The sequence below is a fragment of the Bos javanicus genome, chromosome 5 (assembly GCF_032452875.1).
Source record: "Bos javanicus breed banteng chromosome 5, ARS-OSU_banteng_1.0, whole genome shotgun sequence".
Taxonomy (NCBI): Eukaryota; Metazoa; Chordata; class Mammalia; order Artiodactyla; family Bovidae; genus Bos; species Bos javanicus.
In genome coordinates this window covers 80,752,433-80,772,477 of record NC_083872.1, presented here as the reverse complement: position 1 = coordinate 80,772,477, position 20,045 = coordinate 80,752,433, and the positions used below count along the sequence as shown (strand labels likewise).

The 20,045-nt window shown below is 36.0% G+C and overlaps 1 protein-coding gene across 1 annotated transcript in view; it reads right to left on the bottom strand.

Moving 5' to 3' along the window:
• ERGIC2 (ERGIC and golgi 2) overlaps positions 1–18,654 on the bottom strand; it is a 45,592-nt gene extending 26,938 nt beyond the window's left edge. The window contains exons 1-5 of the mRNA XM_061417510.1: positions 18,535–18,654; positions 8,469–8,611; positions 6,711–6,819; positions 4,797–4,843; positions 3,190–3,260 (exon numbers count right to left, since the gene is read on the bottom strand). Of these exons, the coding sequence (XP_061273494.1) occupies positions 3,190–3,260; positions 4,797–4,843; positions 6,711–6,819; positions 8,469–8,574 (333 nt within the window). The 5' untranslated portion in view covers positions 8,575–8,611; positions 18,535–18,654. The remainder of the gene's footprint in view (positions 1–3,189; positions 3,261–4,796; positions 4,844–6,710; positions 6,820–8,468; positions 8,612–18,534) is intronic.
• Positions 18,655–20,045: the final 1,391 nt, after the last annotated feature.

Below are 20,045 nucleotides of genomic sequence, written 5' to 3'. Positions count from 1 at the left end.
AAATCAGAGACTTAATAAACGTGAAGAATGCCAGACACTCAGAATATGGAGAGACTGCTAGAAAATAGCATAAATAAATTTCAGAGGATAAACTCAAGATGATATTTCCTCAAATCCTCACAATGTTCAAAGAAACAGAAAAATGAGGACACAAACTATATCACTGTTTTGAATTATTTTAAATCAGCATCCACCTGCTGGAATTTTTTAAAAACTTATGCAAGCCAGCATACAAGGGAGACTAAATTGAGAAAACAGCCCAACACATAATTAATTTCATGAGACAAGAAAAGTTCATGTAAGCAGCAATTAAACTGCCAATTCACAGTAACAAGGAAAACAGGTGATAAAAGACAGTAACACACTTGAGGAAGAGACAGCGTCCATCCTAAGAACACTTTTAATAATTTGATCAATGCCACAGACTGCATTCCACAGCAGTATTAGTCCCAGCTTATATGTGACCTGGACAGTAATATAAATTAAGCAAAATTACTGCCACAGCTGCCTGCTAATGAGGACAGTCACACCAGTTAAACAAAACAGGAATTACCTTAGCTAAATTGAACCTATCAAAAAATAAACATGGAAAAGAAATACTAGCGCCCTCACCCACTCCAGTGTTCTTGCCTGGAGAATCCCAGGGACGGGGGAGACTGGTGGCTGCCGTCTATGGGGTCACACAGAGTCAGACACGACTGAAGCGACTTAGCAGCAGCAGCAGTGAAGCACTCTGCCATCCTGAATCCAGTGTGACTTCTTCGTTTCTTTTCAAAAACATCTGAAGCTTTAATTTTACTTAGAAGAAACATAGCATACCTAAACTATATATCCTTCTTGTTTCATTTAGGTCTGGGGAAAAAAAAAGTGGAGGTGAGGAGGAAATGGGAACTGACGTAACAGTCTACTTCAACTCTCAGTCAGTTATTTGGCCATGTATTTTCCCATCCAAAAGAAGAACAAGAAAACAGACAAAAAAGATTCATTAATTTGAAGGATGTGGTCAATCTGAGGCCCAAGGCCTAACTTTCCTCTATGATACCATTTCTAAAAATAAGAAGAAAAGTTTTTCTAATTATCTCTCAATGAGATTTAACATCATGAAGATAGAAAAAAATAGAGTGATCTGCAATATATTAGAGGTGGGAAGTATAATCACTGAATTTTAAAACATAATGAAGGCATTGAAAAAAAAGACTGATCCAGAAGTCAGAGGTAGAGTTCCAAATATACATCTTATGCAGGAGTTGATAAAATATTGAGAACCACTCCAGGAAAGTCAACATCATTTGATAAGAATCTTTAAAAGCAGAAACAAAAGTATTACTCTGAACATCTTTAAAGCAAACCAACAACCAAAAAACACTTAAAAATCCAGATCACTAATACCACCAGAAGCCAAAAACAACTAAAGGCGATCTACATTTGGATATATATATAGGATAAATATTTGAATTTTAAAAGCAAAGGAAAGAAAGCATGTAAGTAGATAAATACACTCCCTACAAGGAAAAAAATATTGTGCCAGAAGGCAATAAAGGAATGTCTACAAAGTTTTGAGTGCAAAGTATCATAAAGCAAGAATTCTATCCTAAGCCAACATGTATGAAGAACGGAATGACAGAATGGCAGTCTGTCACAAAACATAATCCACATATTCTTTTTAAGAAAATTATTTTATACTGGACTATAGCCGATTAACAATGTTCTGACAGTTTCAGGTGGACAGCAAACTGACTCAGCCATACATATACATGTATCCATTCTCCCCCAAACTCCCTCCCAACCAGGCTGCCACATAATGTTGAGTAGAGCTCCCTGTATTATAGGGTAGGATCTTGTTGTTTATCTATTTTAAATATAGCAGAGTGTACATGTCCATCCCAATATTCTTTCTGTGATAAATAAGTCACAAAAAGTCCCTTAAAAAATGATAAAAATAAAGAAACAAAGAAGACTAAAAATAAAAGCAGTAAAACTCAGTGAAAGTTGAAGAACTATTCCTAAAATAGTATGAAATGTAATGCAAATGTGAACGTGCCTGACAATAATCACCATCTAAACTTCCAGATAACAGTATGCAGTAACACAGTACCTGACTTTGTAAGGTAACTAACCTCATTAAAAATTACTGTGATACCAATTTTTTGAGTGGAGTAGAGGAGTTAGGAAGTAGAGAGATTCAGAGTGGCACTAACAAAAGTTACTTTTTCTTTACAAAATTTTATTTAAAAAGTGTGTATGAAAAGACATAAATACATTTTATTGTTATAAACTAAAAATAACTTGGTAATCAAAACTAACCTAAGGGCTTCCTTTTTCTCCTCCACACATTCAGTTACTTCTAATCCTCCATCACCTTTAGTCTTCACTTTCCGATTTTGTTTCTAGAGAGTTCACAACTGTCAATGGTAAACAAACAACTCAAGAATGCATAAGTAAACGTAAGTACCACAAAGCCAACAGAGCAGCCCGCAGGCAAACTAGCTGGGAGTTCTGTACGTCCTTCTCTAAAGCTTCTTTAGGCCTAGTTCTGATCAGGACCTGTTTATTACCTGCCCCTGTAATGTGCTGGTGTCTTCTGATAAATTAATTTTATTACACACAACTTGTGCGATGAAAACGATAAGACAATGTCAGTATTTCACTGCGTCTGGGAAATGGCGGTGTTGCATATAAAATTCTCCTCCTAGGTACTGCTTCATTCTTCATTACACGAGACATATAGCTCAGACATTTTTAAGGGCTTAAATTTGGTAAAAGAAGAATACAAATAGAACACAGAATTTCTAAATCATCGGAAAAAAAGGAATGTCATCACTCTAGCAACTGTATAAGAGAGATAAGCAAACTGTTAGGAAGAATTAACAAAAAATATAAAACAAGTACAAGGTTATTGTTATAGAGGCATATCCAGAATGCTAACAATAGTTATCTCAAGGCTTTAGTATCAAATATAACTTTTTTCTTCCCCTAAATGTTTACAAATGATATGTATCACTTTTATTTCCTTGTTTTATTTTTTATTGAAGTATAGCTGATTTACATTGTCATACGTGACTTCTGTATTAAGAAAATGTATATTTTAAAAACTAGCTCAGACAAAACTAAAAGCAAATATCAAAACTGTTTTCAAGGGGAAAATTCCTCAAAGCATACAACTGAAAACGATATGTGAATCAAACTTACTGGTTCATAAACTAGACCATCTGCAGATGCAACCATTGTTTCTGCTAAATCCAATACATCTGCTCCAACATCTGCATAAAAAAAAATTAGAAGTTTTATATTTTATGCTCAGAACCAAACTTTATGTGATGTACACTAACAAATTAAGATGAATAATAGAAAACTCACAAGTATGTGGGATCACTTTCCTATACTGCTTATTTATTCAAGTTAAAACAGTAGTATTATATAGTTTTGGTGGAAATAACTCCAAAAATTAATAATGCTTTTTCTACTTTTTACTCAGTAAGAAAGATGACTTGGAATCTCACAGTAAAAATAGTATAAACTTAACTGAACTGAAGAGCTTTGCAAAAACTGGCAATAAACTAATCACAGTATTAAATGGCTGCCTGACAAAATATTAATGACAAGAATTATTTTTAGAGATTAAAAAAATCTTAAGGCAAAGCTACTGATGACATTTAAATAGTCAACAAATAGGGAAAATTTATTTTGAAAAGGGTAAAATTTTAATGGTATTCAAACATCTATAATAAAGCAAAATATGATAATTCAGTATTAACACTAACTCAATAGTTTAGATACAAAATATTTATCTTAAAACCACTAACATAAAAAAATATAAATGGAAAAGGGAAACAGATTTAGATGAAATCTTTTAGAAATTAATTTGGATATAATGAGATTCACATTGGATATAATGAGTTCACAACTTTAAAAAGTTCTGTCTGAATTACTGAATTCTTGGTCTCTACTTTTCAAGCAGTATTTTACCATACAATTTAAGATGAAAAAGCATCCTCATTTCTGAGAGCAATACTGATTCAAACAGTATCTATCTGGAATAAAAACATTTTTTCACTTCTACCAGTATAATTAAGTGAAGCCAGTGAAGAAAACAGAAAACGGTACCACCATTAACTTAAAAGATTTGAATCTGTGTGCAAAAGTAAAGGGTTGTAAATTGAAACAGTGATAGACAATGTTTGCAGAAGGTGGGTGTAAAAACTGGTACACCAAATAAGAAATACCTCCAAACAGGACACACCTAAACTAGAACTTTGATTTATCAAATTTACCTTCAATTTTCTTTCAGTTTAATCATACTAATGTAAAAGTTAAATCCCTTCATGGAGAAGAAATTTAAAAAATACAAGCTGTGGAGAAAAACATTCTTATTTGCATTCTTAAATAACACTACAACAGTATTTTACAATATCATAAAGGGAAAATAAAGTTAAAACAGCCAGTATTTTTTACTTTTTATTAGCAATTATTTAGAGGAGGCAATGGCAACCCACTCCAGGACTCTTGCCTGGAAAATCCCATGGATGGAGGAGCCTGGTAGGCTGCAGTCCATGGGGTTGCTAAGAGTCAGACACGACTGAGCGACTTCACTTTCACTTTTCACTTTCATGCATTGGAGAAGGAAACAGCAACCCACTCCAGTATTCTTGGCTGGAGAATCCCAGGGATGGGGGAGCCTGGTGGGCTGCCATCTATGGGGTTGCACAGAGTCGGACATGACTGAAGCGACTTAGCAACAGCAGCAATTATTTAACCATAATTTATATATGCATTCATCAAGTTAAAGATGTACTTACACTGACACTTCATGGCAACAGTAATATCTATATTGATCCTCAATTTGCTAAAAAATGAAAAGGAAACATTATAATCTAATAATTGATCAGCAAAACATGAGCAATAAAAATCAACTGATCTATGAAAAACTTGGACTTCATACAGAATATGTCAATTACAACTTGTACAGCATTTCATATGGCCAAAACAAAGGCTCTTCAAAAGTAAAAATTCTATTTTGTAATTATTCCAAAAGCCATTCTGACTTACAAGTTTTTAGCACAGTATCCTTTAATTTAATGACAAGTTTACAACTAAGAACTCTAAGCAACTCAGAAAAAAGTATTAACCTCTGTTTACATAAATCTTTTATAGACTATGTGACTAAAGAATGCAAAACTTTCAAAATCAAAAGGTAGGAATTGAAAGTCTTTCTTCCCTTATCAAATAAATACCATACATACAGCATTATGCCTGATATGCTACAAATACCACAATCTTTATTCTTTATCATGGACCTATAAAATGGACAGCTTCAGTTCTACAGATAAGCAATGGTGTTTACAGAAGTATAAATAAATGCCTAGCTTAAGACCAGATAACCACTGATGTAGCATACTGGAAATTAGGTCTGTGTGACTCAAAATAAATGTACCGAAATTACTAGAAAAAAAGAAATCTGATTCTTAAAAAGTTTTGCATGGCCTTTTAAAAATCAATGCCTTATTTTCAAATGATCAGTTCAAATCAAATTTTCAAAAAGACTTCAGCACCAAGAATAACAGAATGAGTACAATCAGTATCAGTCCTGTCTGTCCTGTGCTTTCTATCAAAACTTTTTTTCACCCTAATAATTTTCATCTGGTTTCAACATAGAGTATGGATTTTTAGAATTTCATGTAGTCTTAAAGTTGTCTAAAGTTCAAACTGTACTCAAATAACCACGGAGTTTAGGCTCACGAGATTTTATAGGAACAGGAAAATGAAGCCAAGTGGACAGGCTTCTGGACATCCCCACTACACTTGAGGTGAACTACATGACTTCATTTGTAAAGAATAAAAAGTGTTTCATTGGGGCTAAAAAAATTAATAAATAAATAAGAAAAGCAACAAACTCCTTAAAAACTAATGGCATTAAGAATAATATTGACATTACAGATCACGAAACTAAGGCCCAAAAGAAGCCAGCTATATGACTTGCCCAGGGTTGCACAGGACCTATTAACAAATGTTGGCTGATTGAATTCTCATTGATCTGAAGAGCAAAGTAGTATAAATATTATCCCCATTTTACAGAAAAGAAAACTGGAGCACATGCAGATATAGATTTAGTCAGTTCTCGAAAGTCACACACAAAGTAACTGGCAGATCTGGGACTGAAATTAATAAGTAAATGTTTCCTGCTATCTAATGCAACCTATATGTTATAAACCTGTTATCTTCAATCAATTAAAAAATCCAAATGATATGAATAAAGCATGTTTTACTTCCTAATTAAGATACTATTATTTTCAAAGGTTTAAAACTGATGTTTACCTTAAAATATAGTTTATACATAATTTACAACAATCAAGCTTTAAGTATAAACAATGTTACCATAATTTGTTTTCCAGCTCACACAGATCAGTAAGATATTTCACAATCTAAAGAGTAAACAGTCTCAAAACATCAAACAATTTTCATCTTTTCAACTTCTAAGGAAAAATACATTCTGTTCTCCTAACCTTTTTAAACAAATGTATAAACAATCAGAGAACCTCTCTTTTAAAATTTAACCAGTATTCAAATGATTCTAAAATATTTTACCTAATGCATAATGAGAATTTTTCAGGACTATTTCTTCAGAATTAAAATAAACTATGTATAAAAATTAAAACATGTTATTTTCAGAACAATTTAAATCTAAAGGCATTTCAAAAACTAAAAACACTTACCTAGAAAAATCCTTGTCTACTTCATATTCATACTTCATCCATGTATCTTGATATACTGAAAATTCCATTATAGTTAATAAAGCCATAGTGGTAAATGCTATTAGAGAAACTGAGAAACCAACAAAAAAGAAAGAATTAAAATAATTTTTAAAAGGTAAACAGCAGGACACTGGGATTAAAATTAGCAAAGAATACCCTAATGTGATTGCCATATGAATGAATACTGTAAACCATTTTTCTTAAAATATTATAAATTTTTTTCTAAAACAACTTAAAAATGAAGATTTAATGAACACAAACATTTGCATTATTGAGAAAGCATGTTATTTCTTCAGTATTAAAGACATTTCTCACTAAATGTATCTGTCAAAATTACACAAAGACACAAAACTTTTACCTTGTTACAAATAGCAGTGTCACAGACATGATAAATGATGAAAGTAAGCATAAGTTTCACAACACAAATTTGAAAGTAGTCCCCTCATAATTAAAAACGGTATCCATTCTGTAGTCCAATTAAAATAACAAAAAAACAGCCTAATTTCTTAGATCTTGAGAGTTCACAATCTGTGCCAGAAAGTCAAATAAAATCTCCCTCTGTACTCACCAAAGTAGATAGATAAAACTCTATCTACTTGGAAATATCACAAATATTTCACTTCATTTTAAAAGATCTAATTAAAAGAAAAAGAACTATCATCTACTTTGACAAAAAACACTTAAAATGAACAGTTGTACTATATTCATTAACAAAAGTTAATCACAGGAGATTAGAAATAGCAACCGATGTACTATAGATTTTACCAAATGAAATGTGAATCTTATGAGAAATATTGTTTTATCAGTTCTTCACATAGAAAAAAGTTATAGTAAATACCGTTATAGTGGCATATTTTTCTGATATATTTCATTATTAATTTATTTAACAAATTCTCTCTGTACCAGGCACTGCTATGAGTATTTTATGAATATTAACTTATTTAATTGCTACTGCAACTCTACCAGGTAAACACTGATAACATCCCCATTTTGTGTAAGAAGAAACTAAAGCATAGACAGGTTGAGGAACTTCCTGAAGATCAAGTAGTTAGGAAGGGGCAGAGGTGGCATTTAAATCCAGACAGTCTGATTCCAAAAGCTCTTAACTTACTATCCTATGATACCTTTCTTCAGTAATGTGAAATTTAAGACTTTTATTATGATATCTAAAGTGACTTACTCTTAACCAAAACAGACTAAGGCAGTTTCAACATCATTAAATAACTTCAAGTCTATCTACATATAAAAATCTTAATAATAATTCAAGAGCACCAAAGCAGTATAACTGAATTAATTTCTTCAGTTATGCTTTAATAAACAGTGCTAAATGCATAGGCTGGGTTGGATGGGTTGGATGACAAAAAGCATAGATAAATAAATTTAAGGCAAATACTGTGACATGAGGACAGACCAGCTATAAATTTACTTTGATGAGTTTAAAGTTACTTTAAAATTCACTGATGAGTTCTTCCTCATAGCGACATTTCTGTAAGTTCTTTTTTTTGAAAAGAAAGGTTTTTTTTAACCTTTTTTCTTCTTTTTTTCATTGGTGTATAACTGTTTTCCAATGTGTTAGAGTCTGCTGTACAATGACGTGAATCAGCCATATGTACGCATACACTCCCCTCTAGTGGACATGCCTTCACCCCCAACCCTCACTAGCATGCTAACTCAGAAGATGAACTTCCTGAAGGAGTTCTGATTTGAACTGATACTCACCTGTACCCCCACTGGCTGAAGTCTCCACATAGCTCTCAGGAACCTTTGGAAAGGCATCCAACTCCTTCACCAAACTTAAGGTTTTCCTCCGATTCAGTCGCCTCATCTTCAGGAAAACCTTCTTCTTCTTTCATATAGTCATGCTAAGAAATAAAAAAATGAATAAATGCATCCTTCAGAAAGATTAAACGGCTGATTTTATTTTTAGATAACTCACAAATGTCCTTGGAACAACTTAACAGTCTAATTCCTCCTCAAGGGAAAAAAAAAAATGCTTAACACTATTCTTTCTCCACTCCCACCCTGAAAAAAGTACTAATGAAAGGCAATTTACACACACTAACACATGTAACAGCCAAATAATGTGAAAAGTTACTCAATCATATTTGTAATATTGGAATATACAAATTAAAATGGTTATTTTAAATTAACAAAACATACAAAAATAACACATTTCCATTAAAGGATGACAATGAAGTAAAACAGACATGCTCATATATTGCTAACAACAAAACAAATATTCACCACTCCTCTTTTCACCAAGTAAATTCCTCTTTTAGGAATGTATCCTAAGGAAAATATATGTGTTGTGCACAAAAATTTCATTATGAGAGTATTTCACAAAATTCTCATATCCAATATACAAATTCAGTGAATTAAAAGTTCTGAATCTAGGTAAGCACTGAAAATCTTATAAAAGAAAATACAATAATGTACAAAAATACTCGTAACATGTTAAGAAAAGACTAGAAGGCCATATTCCAGTTTTATTAGAGGCAGGGAAAAAGATATTTGGGAAAAAAACTGAAAGCCTATACACAAAATGTTTTAAGTAGATCATGGGAGAATTTTGTTCTCTTTACAAAATTTTGAACTTTACAAATTATCTAGGAAAAGGAGTACGTCAAGCCTGTATATTATCACCCTGTTTATTCAACTTATATGCAGAGTACATCATGAGAAACGCTGGACTGGAAGAAACACAAGCTGGAATCAAGATTGCCGGGAGAAATATCAATCACCTCAGATATGCAGATGACACCACCCTTATGGCAGAAAGTGAAGAGGAACTCAAAAGCCTCTTGATGAAAGTGAAAGTGGAGAGTGAAAAAGTTGGCTTAAAGCTCAACATTCAGAAAACGAAGATCATGGCATCTGGTCCCATCACTTCATGGGAAATAGATGGGGAAACAGTGTAAACAGTGTCAGACTTTATTTTTCTGGGCTCCAAAATCACTACAGATGGTGACTGCAGCCATGAAATTAAAAAGACGCTTACTCCTTGGAAGGAAGGTTATGACCAACCTAGATAGCATATTCAAAAGCAGAGACATTACTTTGCCAACAAAGGTTTGTCTAGTCAAGGCTATGGTTTTTCCTGTGGTCATGTATGGATGTGGGAGTTGGACTGTGAAGAAGGCTGAGCGCCAAAGAATTGATGCTTTTGAACTGTGGTGTTGGAGAAGACTCTTGCGAGTCCCTTGGACTGCAAGGAGATCCAACCAGTCCATTCTGAAGGAGATCAGCCCTGAGATTTCTTTGGAAGGACTGATGCTAAAGCTGAAACTTCAGTACTTTGGCCACCTCATGCGAAGAGTTGACTCATTGGAAAAGACTCTGATGCTGGGAGGGATTGGGGGCAGGAGGAGAAGGGGACGACAGAGGATGAGATGGCTGGATGGCATCACTGATTCGATGGACGTGAGTCTGAGTGAACTCCGGGAGGTGGTGATGGACAGGGAGGCCTGGCGTGCTGCGATTCATGGGGTTGCAAAGAGTCGGACACGACTGAGCGACTGATGTGATCTGCTCTGATAGTAAAAATATTATTTAAAAATTGACTGCTTGCTATTCTCCTTTTGATCAGTATGCCAACTATATCTAAAATATGCTAGCCATAACTGAAATCACAAATATTTATATAATTTTATATGGCTGATTTATATTAACATGATAGGTGATACTACAAGCATTACCAAAATCAAAGCTGTATTGAAAAAATTAACACCTAACAGAATAAGTCAAATTCTATTGGTTGTAGAAGTCACTAAAAGAAAAGCAGTGTCTAGAAGAAAGCAGAAAGATTTATCTAAAATCTAAATAGTATTAATACAGAAAGAACAGACCATAGAAAGAGTATTCATGGAGAAAAAGGAGACCAGAGAGGTAAACACTGACAGGAATCACAAACACTGCCCAAAAGAGAGCAGGCCCTAACCAGGGGCACTACGTAATCAGCCCATGCAGAACCACGGCCCTAAAGGGAAGCTGAATGCATTACAGGGCTGATTTCATTTGCTATTATAAACATCCAACTAACTCCCCCTACTGATTCCATGTTTAAAAGTGGCCTTCAGATTATAATTTGGTTTTCATATAGATGGTTTTCCTAAGGAAAAAAATAACATGTAGACAAAAGAGAAGGCAGAGTTTGATTCCCACGATAGATGTAAATTAAGCTTCTGAGTGTTTATTAAGCATAAGCCATGGCTCCTCATGTTTGTTCAACTCAGTAATCAAATTTATTTTCTACATCCACTTAGCAGTAATAGCACCAAGACTGATCCTTCTTCCATCTTTCAAATTTCTACTCATTCTCTCCTACAGGAGTTAAATAATAAATAGGTTCAAGCCACTTAACTTTAAAACAAAACTCTCAAGGCAAGCTCAAATCCAACTCAACTACTGTACAGATCTCTGGCTACCACTTCAGTGTTCTTGCCTTGAAAACCCCATGAACAGTATGAAAAGGCAAAAAGATATGACACTTAAAGGAATGAGTTGTCTCCATTCATATCCTGAGACTAATTCCTCAGTTCTCAACTAAATTTGCTCTCAACAAGGTCATCAACAATTTCCTTAGTACCAAATCCAAAGGACAATTTTGGCCTTAATTCAGTTTTGCTTCTGAGAGAATACATTTTCTCACTTGTTCATCACTTCTTTTCCTCTTGAAACAGTCCTCTTGAAACAGTCTCATACCTTGGCTGAGGTAATACTACATTCCTGATTTGGCTTATTTTGCAGATTCTTCTTCCTCTCAGATTCTGCACTAGGCCCTTCTCTCAACCTCCACACTTTCCCCAAGTGGTCTCCCATCCCTTCCATTTTCATCAACACGTTGATTTCTCTCAAAACTTTACTACCAATCCAAATCTTTCTGCAGACATGAATATCTTTCTGCCTTCTATTATATTTTCATTGGCGCATTGGAAAGACAACTTAGAGTAAACATGCCTAAAAATAAACACTTCACCCTACCAAACCTGTTTCTCCTTCTGTGTCCCTAAATTAATGATGACACATGCATCCAAATGCACAAGCTAGAAACATGGATTTCATCCTTAAACTCTTCTTAAATTTCTCGCAATTCTAACTTTTCCAGGCCCAGAGAAATTCCTTACTAGGATCTTAGTCTCAGCTGCCATAATCTATTTCTTCATTGCTTCAAACGATCTTCAAACCTTCGATTCACTCTCTATATGATAGTCAATAATATTTTTAATATAATACATAAAACTTATCATATAAGTTTCATTTTAAAACATTTATATAGGTTCTCATTACATTTAAGGAGTTTGAAATCTATCTATCCCAACATGTTTTACAAAGCACTGAAAACACAGACCCAACTTACAAAATCACTTTCTATTCCTTAAACACACTATTCTGTCTACTAGAAATATCCTCCCCCTCCTACCCCACCTCTACATTTGGCTAACTTTCTTCATGTCTCAGTCTAAACATCTCTCTCAAGGAGGAAAAACCTTCAATGACCTCGAACATGAGTTACAGCATTTGCTCCTAGAACACTGTAGTTTTATCACACTATTTCTACCTGCTTGATTGCTCCATAGTAATTTTAAGGCAGGGACCATGGGTAACTTAGCCTTCGTATCTCCAATGCACATGAGGTTACTTGGTAAATATTTATGGAAGGAAGAAAAGAAGAAAGGTGGGAAATTCCCCATTAACATTCATGACAGCACAGCTTTCCAATCAAAACATCCATACTTAGATAAATATGTAAAAACATAAGATCTACAAGTAGAAATTTTTCTTATTTCATTCACTATAGTATATCCCCAGCACCTTTAACAGTGGTTGGCTCCTAGTAGCTACAGCATTGTTGAGCAAAAGAATAAAACTGTGAATTTTCTTTTCTAAACATTCTATGTATTTTAATAAGCCTTACAAATGCTTTCTTATAAATTGAATCTAAGTATAAAGATATGGCAAGCAAGTAGTTGGTTTTCCCAACACTCTAATAATTCATACAGCCTATCCAGTACTCCTCCCTTAATCATTTAACTAGTGTACTCACTGGCTATCTCCCTCTCCCATTTTTAGTTTCTACAATTCCACAGCCTGACCCAGAGAACGCATAGAGGGCACTCTCATTGGCTCTCCCCAAACCTAGGACAGAAAAGCTGACAACAACAGGCCATGTCCCTGGTGAACTGGCGAGGGTCTCACCTTCCCCTCAAGGCAGCTCTATTCTACACTTGAGCACCCGCCACTCTGCTGCTCTTATTTCATTCTTATTACCTCAGCACTAATCTACACCCGAGAAATTCGTTCCACCTCAAAAATTGCCAGTCTGCTCTATAGAGCCACTATTTTGATATGAACAAGTCATCTGAAAACTTCTAGTTTTTCTAAAAGCAAGCCTTCTACCTGCTATTTATGAAACTTGACATTCTCCTAGTGGCATTTCTCTTTGAATCCTACTTCTTTTATGAGACTCTCAGGTAAAGAAAGAGCAGGTTTCAACATGATTTCTTGACCGTCTCTTCCCTTTTTAAGTCTATCTTCTAATAATAATAAACACACATACTATACAGAATTATACCTAACTTTCATATTATGTATCCGACTCTTTGAGACCCCATGGACTGTAGCCCGCCAGGCTCCTCTGTCCATGGGATTCTCCAAGTAAGAATACTGGAGTGGGTTGCCATGCCCTCCTCCAAAGGATCTTCCCAACCCCGGGATCGAACCCAGGTCTATACTTCTCTCCTTCCCCATCCCATTGCCATCTTATGACACTCAGGCACTCACTCACAGTGATAACTCTTTTATCATGTAAGCATAACATTTATTCTCCAATCACTTCCATCTTAATTCTATACAAAGCCACACACGAACAAGGTCACATTTGGCTCCTCTGAACTTTTAAAACTGTGTGTGTGTTAGCTGCTCAGTCGTGTCCAGATCAGATCAGATCAGATCAATCGCTCAGTCGTGTCCGACTCTTTGCAACCCCATGAATCGCAGCACGCCAGGCCTCCCTGTCCATCACCAACTCCCGGAGTTCACTCAGACTCACATCCATCGAGTCAGTGATGCCATCCAGCCATCTCATCCTCTGTTGTCCCCTTCTCCTCCTGCCCCTAATCCCTCCCAGCATCAGAGTCTTTTCCAATGAGTCAACTCTTCGCATGAGGTGGCCAAAGTACTGGAGTTTCAGCTTTACCATCATTCCTTCCAAAGAAATCCCAGGGCTGATCTCCTTGCAGTCCAAGGGACTCTTAAGAGTCTTCTCCAACTCTTTGCAAACTCATGGACTGTATGTAGCCCACCAGACTCCTCTGTCCATGGGATTCTCCAGGCAAGACTACTGGAGGAGTTGTCATGCCCTTCTGTAGGGGATCTTCCCAACCCAGGGATCAAACCCAGGTCTCCCACATTGCAGGCAGATTCTTTACCATTTGAGCTACCTGGGAAGCTCAAATTTAAAATTGCTCTGCTGCTAATACCCAAAACACTACTTTTCTTCTCTGAGCAGAAACAATTATCCTTGCAGTTCTTTAATTTCTTGACTAGGGAAAAACCTACTCTTCACTTTCCCTGTGTTCTCAATCCCTTGGATTCCTCCCCGTCATGCAGTTCCACTGCTCCCATTCCCATTGAATTTGCTTCTCCATCCAGCTCAGTTAGCCATTTTCAAAAACACATTTAGAAAGACCCTAGATCGGTGATTTCCAGAGCCACAGGACTGCCATTTTGTCACAAAAGTTTCTAATCAGTACCTACTAAATGAAAAAAACAATAATAATATAAGAATTTTTAAAGTTAAATTTATTCTATTAAAAAAAATCTGTGTTTTATTCTGAAATTATTTCCTTTCCTTTTTTTTTTTTTTTTAATGTGCCAAATATCCTTTCTTTGGTGAAAGGGTAAAGCAGACAGAAAGTTTTTTGTTTTGTTTTTGGATGTCTTTCTTTAATAAAATTAAAAACTTCAATTCTACATTAGCCCTTAAGCCCAGCCCCTTTCCCTGATTTCTACATACTTTGTGTACTGGTTAACAAAATTTAGGAGCCATTATGCTAGATTCCTTTGCCCAGCGGTTTTCATAATTTGACAATCTCCAGTACCATATCTTCAATTTCTCTCCTATACTGCTGTGTATACTAAAAAATAAAACACGTAAGCTCTACTAAGTCATTGATAACAACTGAGACTCAAACAATGCTTTGAAAAACTGGATAAGAAATATGAAACCAACTTTCATGCTGGAACACAGGCACATATTATCAACACTCAATCCAAGTAATACCACACAGCCAGTATTTCATCATCTGCGTCCATGTGAATACAATGAGACTATCAGATGCTTTGCCAAAATTAAAATACAGAATTCATGACACTTCTATGGCTCCATTACATTTAATTATTTCTATAAACAAAAAGGAAGAAAAGAAGAAAAGTGGGAATTGTGGAGACACAATTTACTCCTGCTACTCACACTTTATGAGCTAACTTCTATTTTTAACATATATTTGACAATATGAAAAATATTTAATTGGTTAATACATATGCATTGTTGTGAGGTGAACTATGCCTCCCAAAAGGATACATCCAAGTCCTAATCCCTGGTATCTGTGAATGGGTCTTATTTGAAAATAGCTGGGTTTTCAAAAATACAACTAATTAAGATGAGATCATACCATATTAAGGTGGCCCCAAATCCAATGAGGGTTTCCCTTGTGGCTCAGCTGGTAAAGAATCCACCAGCAATATGGGAGACCTGGGTTCAATCCCTGGGTTGGGAAGATCCCTTGGAGAAGGGAAAGACTACCCACTCCAGTATTCTGACCTGGAGAATTCCATGGACTGTATATAGTATATGGGGTAGCAAAGAGTCGGACATCCATGACCAGTGCCTTTATGACAAGCCATGTGAGGATACACAGACACACTGGGGACTATGCCATGTGAAGACAGGTAGAGATTAGAGTGATGAATCTACAAGCCAAGGAGCCAAGGATTGCCCAAATGTTAGAACAGGCAAGGAAGGTTTCTTTCCTAGAGCTGTCAGAGGCAGTATGGCCCTGCTGACACCTTTACTTCAGTTTGGTGGCCTCCAGAATTGAAAGAAAACAAATTTCTATTTTTTAAAACCAGGCAGATGGTAATTTGCTAAGTCAGCCCTGTGAAATTAACACGTCATTAATATGAATGAGAAAAGAGGTGGAATAAATACTATTCAGGCTGCCACTGAACTTCAAAAATGAAAAACAAAACTATGACTTATCTGTAAATTTAAGCCACTTAATAATACTGCATTAGAATACAAAAGAAAAAATTTATGAAAGATAACTTAGTTTCACTTTACAGCACTAGATATCAAAAAAGGACTCATTCTTTTTACTTTAAAACTTTTTACAATAGAGTAAAATGTTAAATAATTACAATTATTTACACTAACATAATTCAAGCAAATCTAACAACCTTCCAAGTGACATTTTTAAAAAATGTTTACTTGGAAGCAAATAAGATGGCATAAATGTGAGTTCTATGATTGGAAATACTTGGGGTTCTTCTAGGCACTTACTAGCTATATGACAAATTTGAAAAGATCCTCAAGTTCTCACAATTCTCTATTATAATTTTATTTTAAAAGGAGGGATGGAGACATAATGGTTTACCTCACAGTTTTTAATCAAGATAAAAATGAGTCATTTGACAAATGTCTGTGTCTAATTTTCAAAAGAAATGCAAAGACTTATAAGATAGCTGAGATTTGTTAAAGTCTTTAGGAAGGTGGAAAGAGTATCTGAATTAGTTGATAATACCATGAATAGACTGAGGATTATGTAAATTAATAGAATAAAAGTTGAGAGACATAGAGTGCTGGCAACACAAGTTGGATGCACCTAATAACAAGATGAAGCAAGGTTTGACTCTAGTAACTACTCAATAAAAGCACACAAAATTGAATTAAGAAAGTAAGGAAAGTGTGAAGAAGAGGTCAGTGACACATGAAATATATTGACAATAGAATGAAGCTCCCCAAAAGCAAGGAGAATGGGTTACCAAGGCACTAGGTCATTGACCTAGACTGTATTAAGACTGCATGAAGTAGTAGAAAGAAGAAATCTGTAACTTAGTAATTAAAGAGAGGATAACAGCTTAAGAAAGCAAGCAGTTGGAAGATGGAGCTTAAGCACAAATTAACCATATAGACTGAAAAGTATAATCAACTTTGGAATCAAATAAATTACTTTAAAAAGCATCTTCTTCATTCTATATTTTGGCTAAGTACAAAAGCAACATTTTGTGAGTAGTTATAGAAAATAGAAAACAAAAATTAAAAATTAACAAGAGCTAACACTTTGAGCATCACCACCCACCTTCTGAGTCTGGTATTATTACCTCCATTTTGCAAATAAGGAAACTAAAGCAAAAAGAGGTTAATTTATCCATCAGGACATTAAGAGGCAGAATCATAATAAATATTGAAAAACTGTTGAAAAGGATTTGTACCAGGCTGCTACTTTGTTGCAGCCTAAAAAGTAACTTCTATTAAAAATAAGTTTCACCATTTCTTCCAATTAAATCACTAACCCTTTAGGAAATTTATCATTTTCTATTTTTTTTTTTTTTTTGCTGTTATTATTCCAAGTCAGTACTAATTTCCTCTGAGACTTTAAAGCTTGGAATATTTTTATGATTTGTACCCTGAATTATAACAATCAGCTGTGACTGAATTCTACCATCACAAAGAAAGAAATTCACTCCCTCTTCTCCCCCTAAAGAAAACCTGAAATTTCTTTTTTTCATGTTTTTCCTCTAAGAGACCTGGAATAATTGCAACAATGTGGAGATACGAATAAACAAATTAAGTAAACAAACATACCTACTAGACTCTTTCGTGAACAAACCTGATTCATTTCTTTATAATGGCTGTATACTAGAGTACAGTGAAATATTTAAATACAATTGCGAACAAGTAAATCCCATTTTTAACTGTATCTTTGACTGCTTCTGAAGGCCCGTCTTGCAACATTTTAACAGATATTATGTAACTTTGCGTTGTCCTGAGGGCATTAAATCCTAAATATAAAAGTTACAAGAACGCCTTTTCTCAAACAATTACCTACTAATTCTATATATTACCAATACCCAAGGGTATTCTCTACCACGAGTCGACTGTTACCTAACGATGGTTTCTTAACTCTCGAGGATTTCTGAAAAGTATTGACACTCGAACCTCTCTCTCCTATAGCATCTCGTCCTATCCTAACCCCTTTCTCATTTTCCTAAGCGGTGCGCGAACCTCCTGAGGAGAGGCTAAGAAGATCTAGGTCTTTCTCAGACAGGGAGCAACTTGCTGCGAAGAATTTGGTATTTGTCTGAACGGAGATGGAAGCCAGACACCCGGGAAATCCGGACACCATCAGGCAGGTCTTTACAACGTGGGACCCTCCTCGCCTGCGGACGGGAGGAGCCACCGGGGCACGGGGCGCTATAAGCAGCAATGGGCCAGGGTCAGAAGCTACGGGGAAGTACCTAAACTCCTTCAAGTTGTAAGACAGCGCAGAAACACTGGACCGGAGAACGAGGAGATTCCCGGCGCAGCGCTGCCCAGGGTCCTGCCAGTAACGCCCCCGGGAAGATAGGTAGAGTGGCTCCCAGGTCCGGCCCGTTCTCCAGAAGAGAGGAATTAAGACCGGGAGCCAGTCCTACAACTGGCTCTCACTACTTTAACCACATTCATGCCCTGAACAGCCCTGGAGCAAGCGAGGGAACAGCACCCGGCGGGGTTTCAGTATCTTACCTTGTGTTACGGTCCCAGCCGACCGCCATGTTTCACAGAAGCCCGGGTCGCCCGGGCTCCCATTTACCCGGAAATATCGCGAGAACAGAAGCCACTACCACCGTTGAAAACGTCAACACGGAGTTGGTGAAAGAGCTCTCGCGATATTCCCTTTGCTGACGCCGTGCTCTGTGAATCAAGAGGCGTGGTTCAAATTAAAAGGGTGTGGCTAAATAGAAGAGATTTAAATTTATTTCAGTTATACCCATTTGGCTGATACGGAAGTAACTTCTCCAGGGAGGGATTTGTAATCTACCAATTTGGAAACCTGGGGCTTCCCAACTAGCGCGACTAGTAAAGAATCTGCCTGCCAATGCAGAAGACACAAGAGACATGGGTTTAATCCCTAAGTAGTGAAGATCTCCGGGAGTAGAAAGTGGCAACCCACTCCAGAATTCTTGGCTGGAAAATTCCACGGATAGACTAGCCTGGCAGGCTATGTAGTCCATAGGGTCGCAAAGAGTAGGACTCCACTGAGCGAGGGAAAAGGGAATACACACCCGCATAGGCACGCATACAAAAAGTTAGAGACCACAGAACGAATCTCACGCAGGGATTAACATTTACAGCCCTATATGTATCACTCCTCCAAAACTCTCATGACGTTTTGTGCAGTCTCTCTTTACCTCTTTATTTTCTTCCGTCAAGAACGTTTAAACTTTGCTTTTAAGACCAGGTAACATTTATTAAATGTTTTTCTTGTCTATGGGTTGGCCAAAAAGTTCGTTCGGATCTTTCCGTAATATCTTATGGGTAAATGCAAACGAACTTTTTGGCCAACAATTAGTAGGCTCCATAAGAAAGTACATCTGATCTACAAAGATTCTGATGTACCTATCTATAGGGCAGCAATGGAGATGCAGACATAGAGAACAGACTTTTGGTACACAGTAGGGGAGAAAGAGGGTTGGATGATTTGAGAGAGTGGCATTGAAACAGGTGTATTACCACATGTAAAATGGGAATATACTGTATGACACAGGGAACACAAAGCTGGTGCTCTGTGACATCCTAGGGCGTGGGACGGGGAGGAAGGGAGAGGGAGATTTAAGAGGCAGGGGATATATGTATACCCATGGCTGATTCATGTTGATGTGTGACAGAAGCCATCACAATATTGTAATTATCCTCCAATTAAAAATTAAATTTAAAAAAGCACATCTGTCTCCGTCAATCTTATATCACCAGTACATTTCTAAGCACTCAACTATTTATTGAGAAAGAAAATTAATGCTTCATTCAGCTTTTTCTAACACTTGCTATCATAAGAAGCAACAGAGGGGACTTTGAAAAGAAAGGGTTCAAGAGCAAGCCCACGTGTTACCAGATTTTGCAGACATTGAGATTTCAATTTTAAGATTAATTGACCAAAAATTCTCACAAAAAGATAATAATGACTAATTCTTAAAGGGTAAACAGCACTTTTTTCCCCCCTGTAAGCAATATTTATATGCTTTACTGTGTGTTTCTCA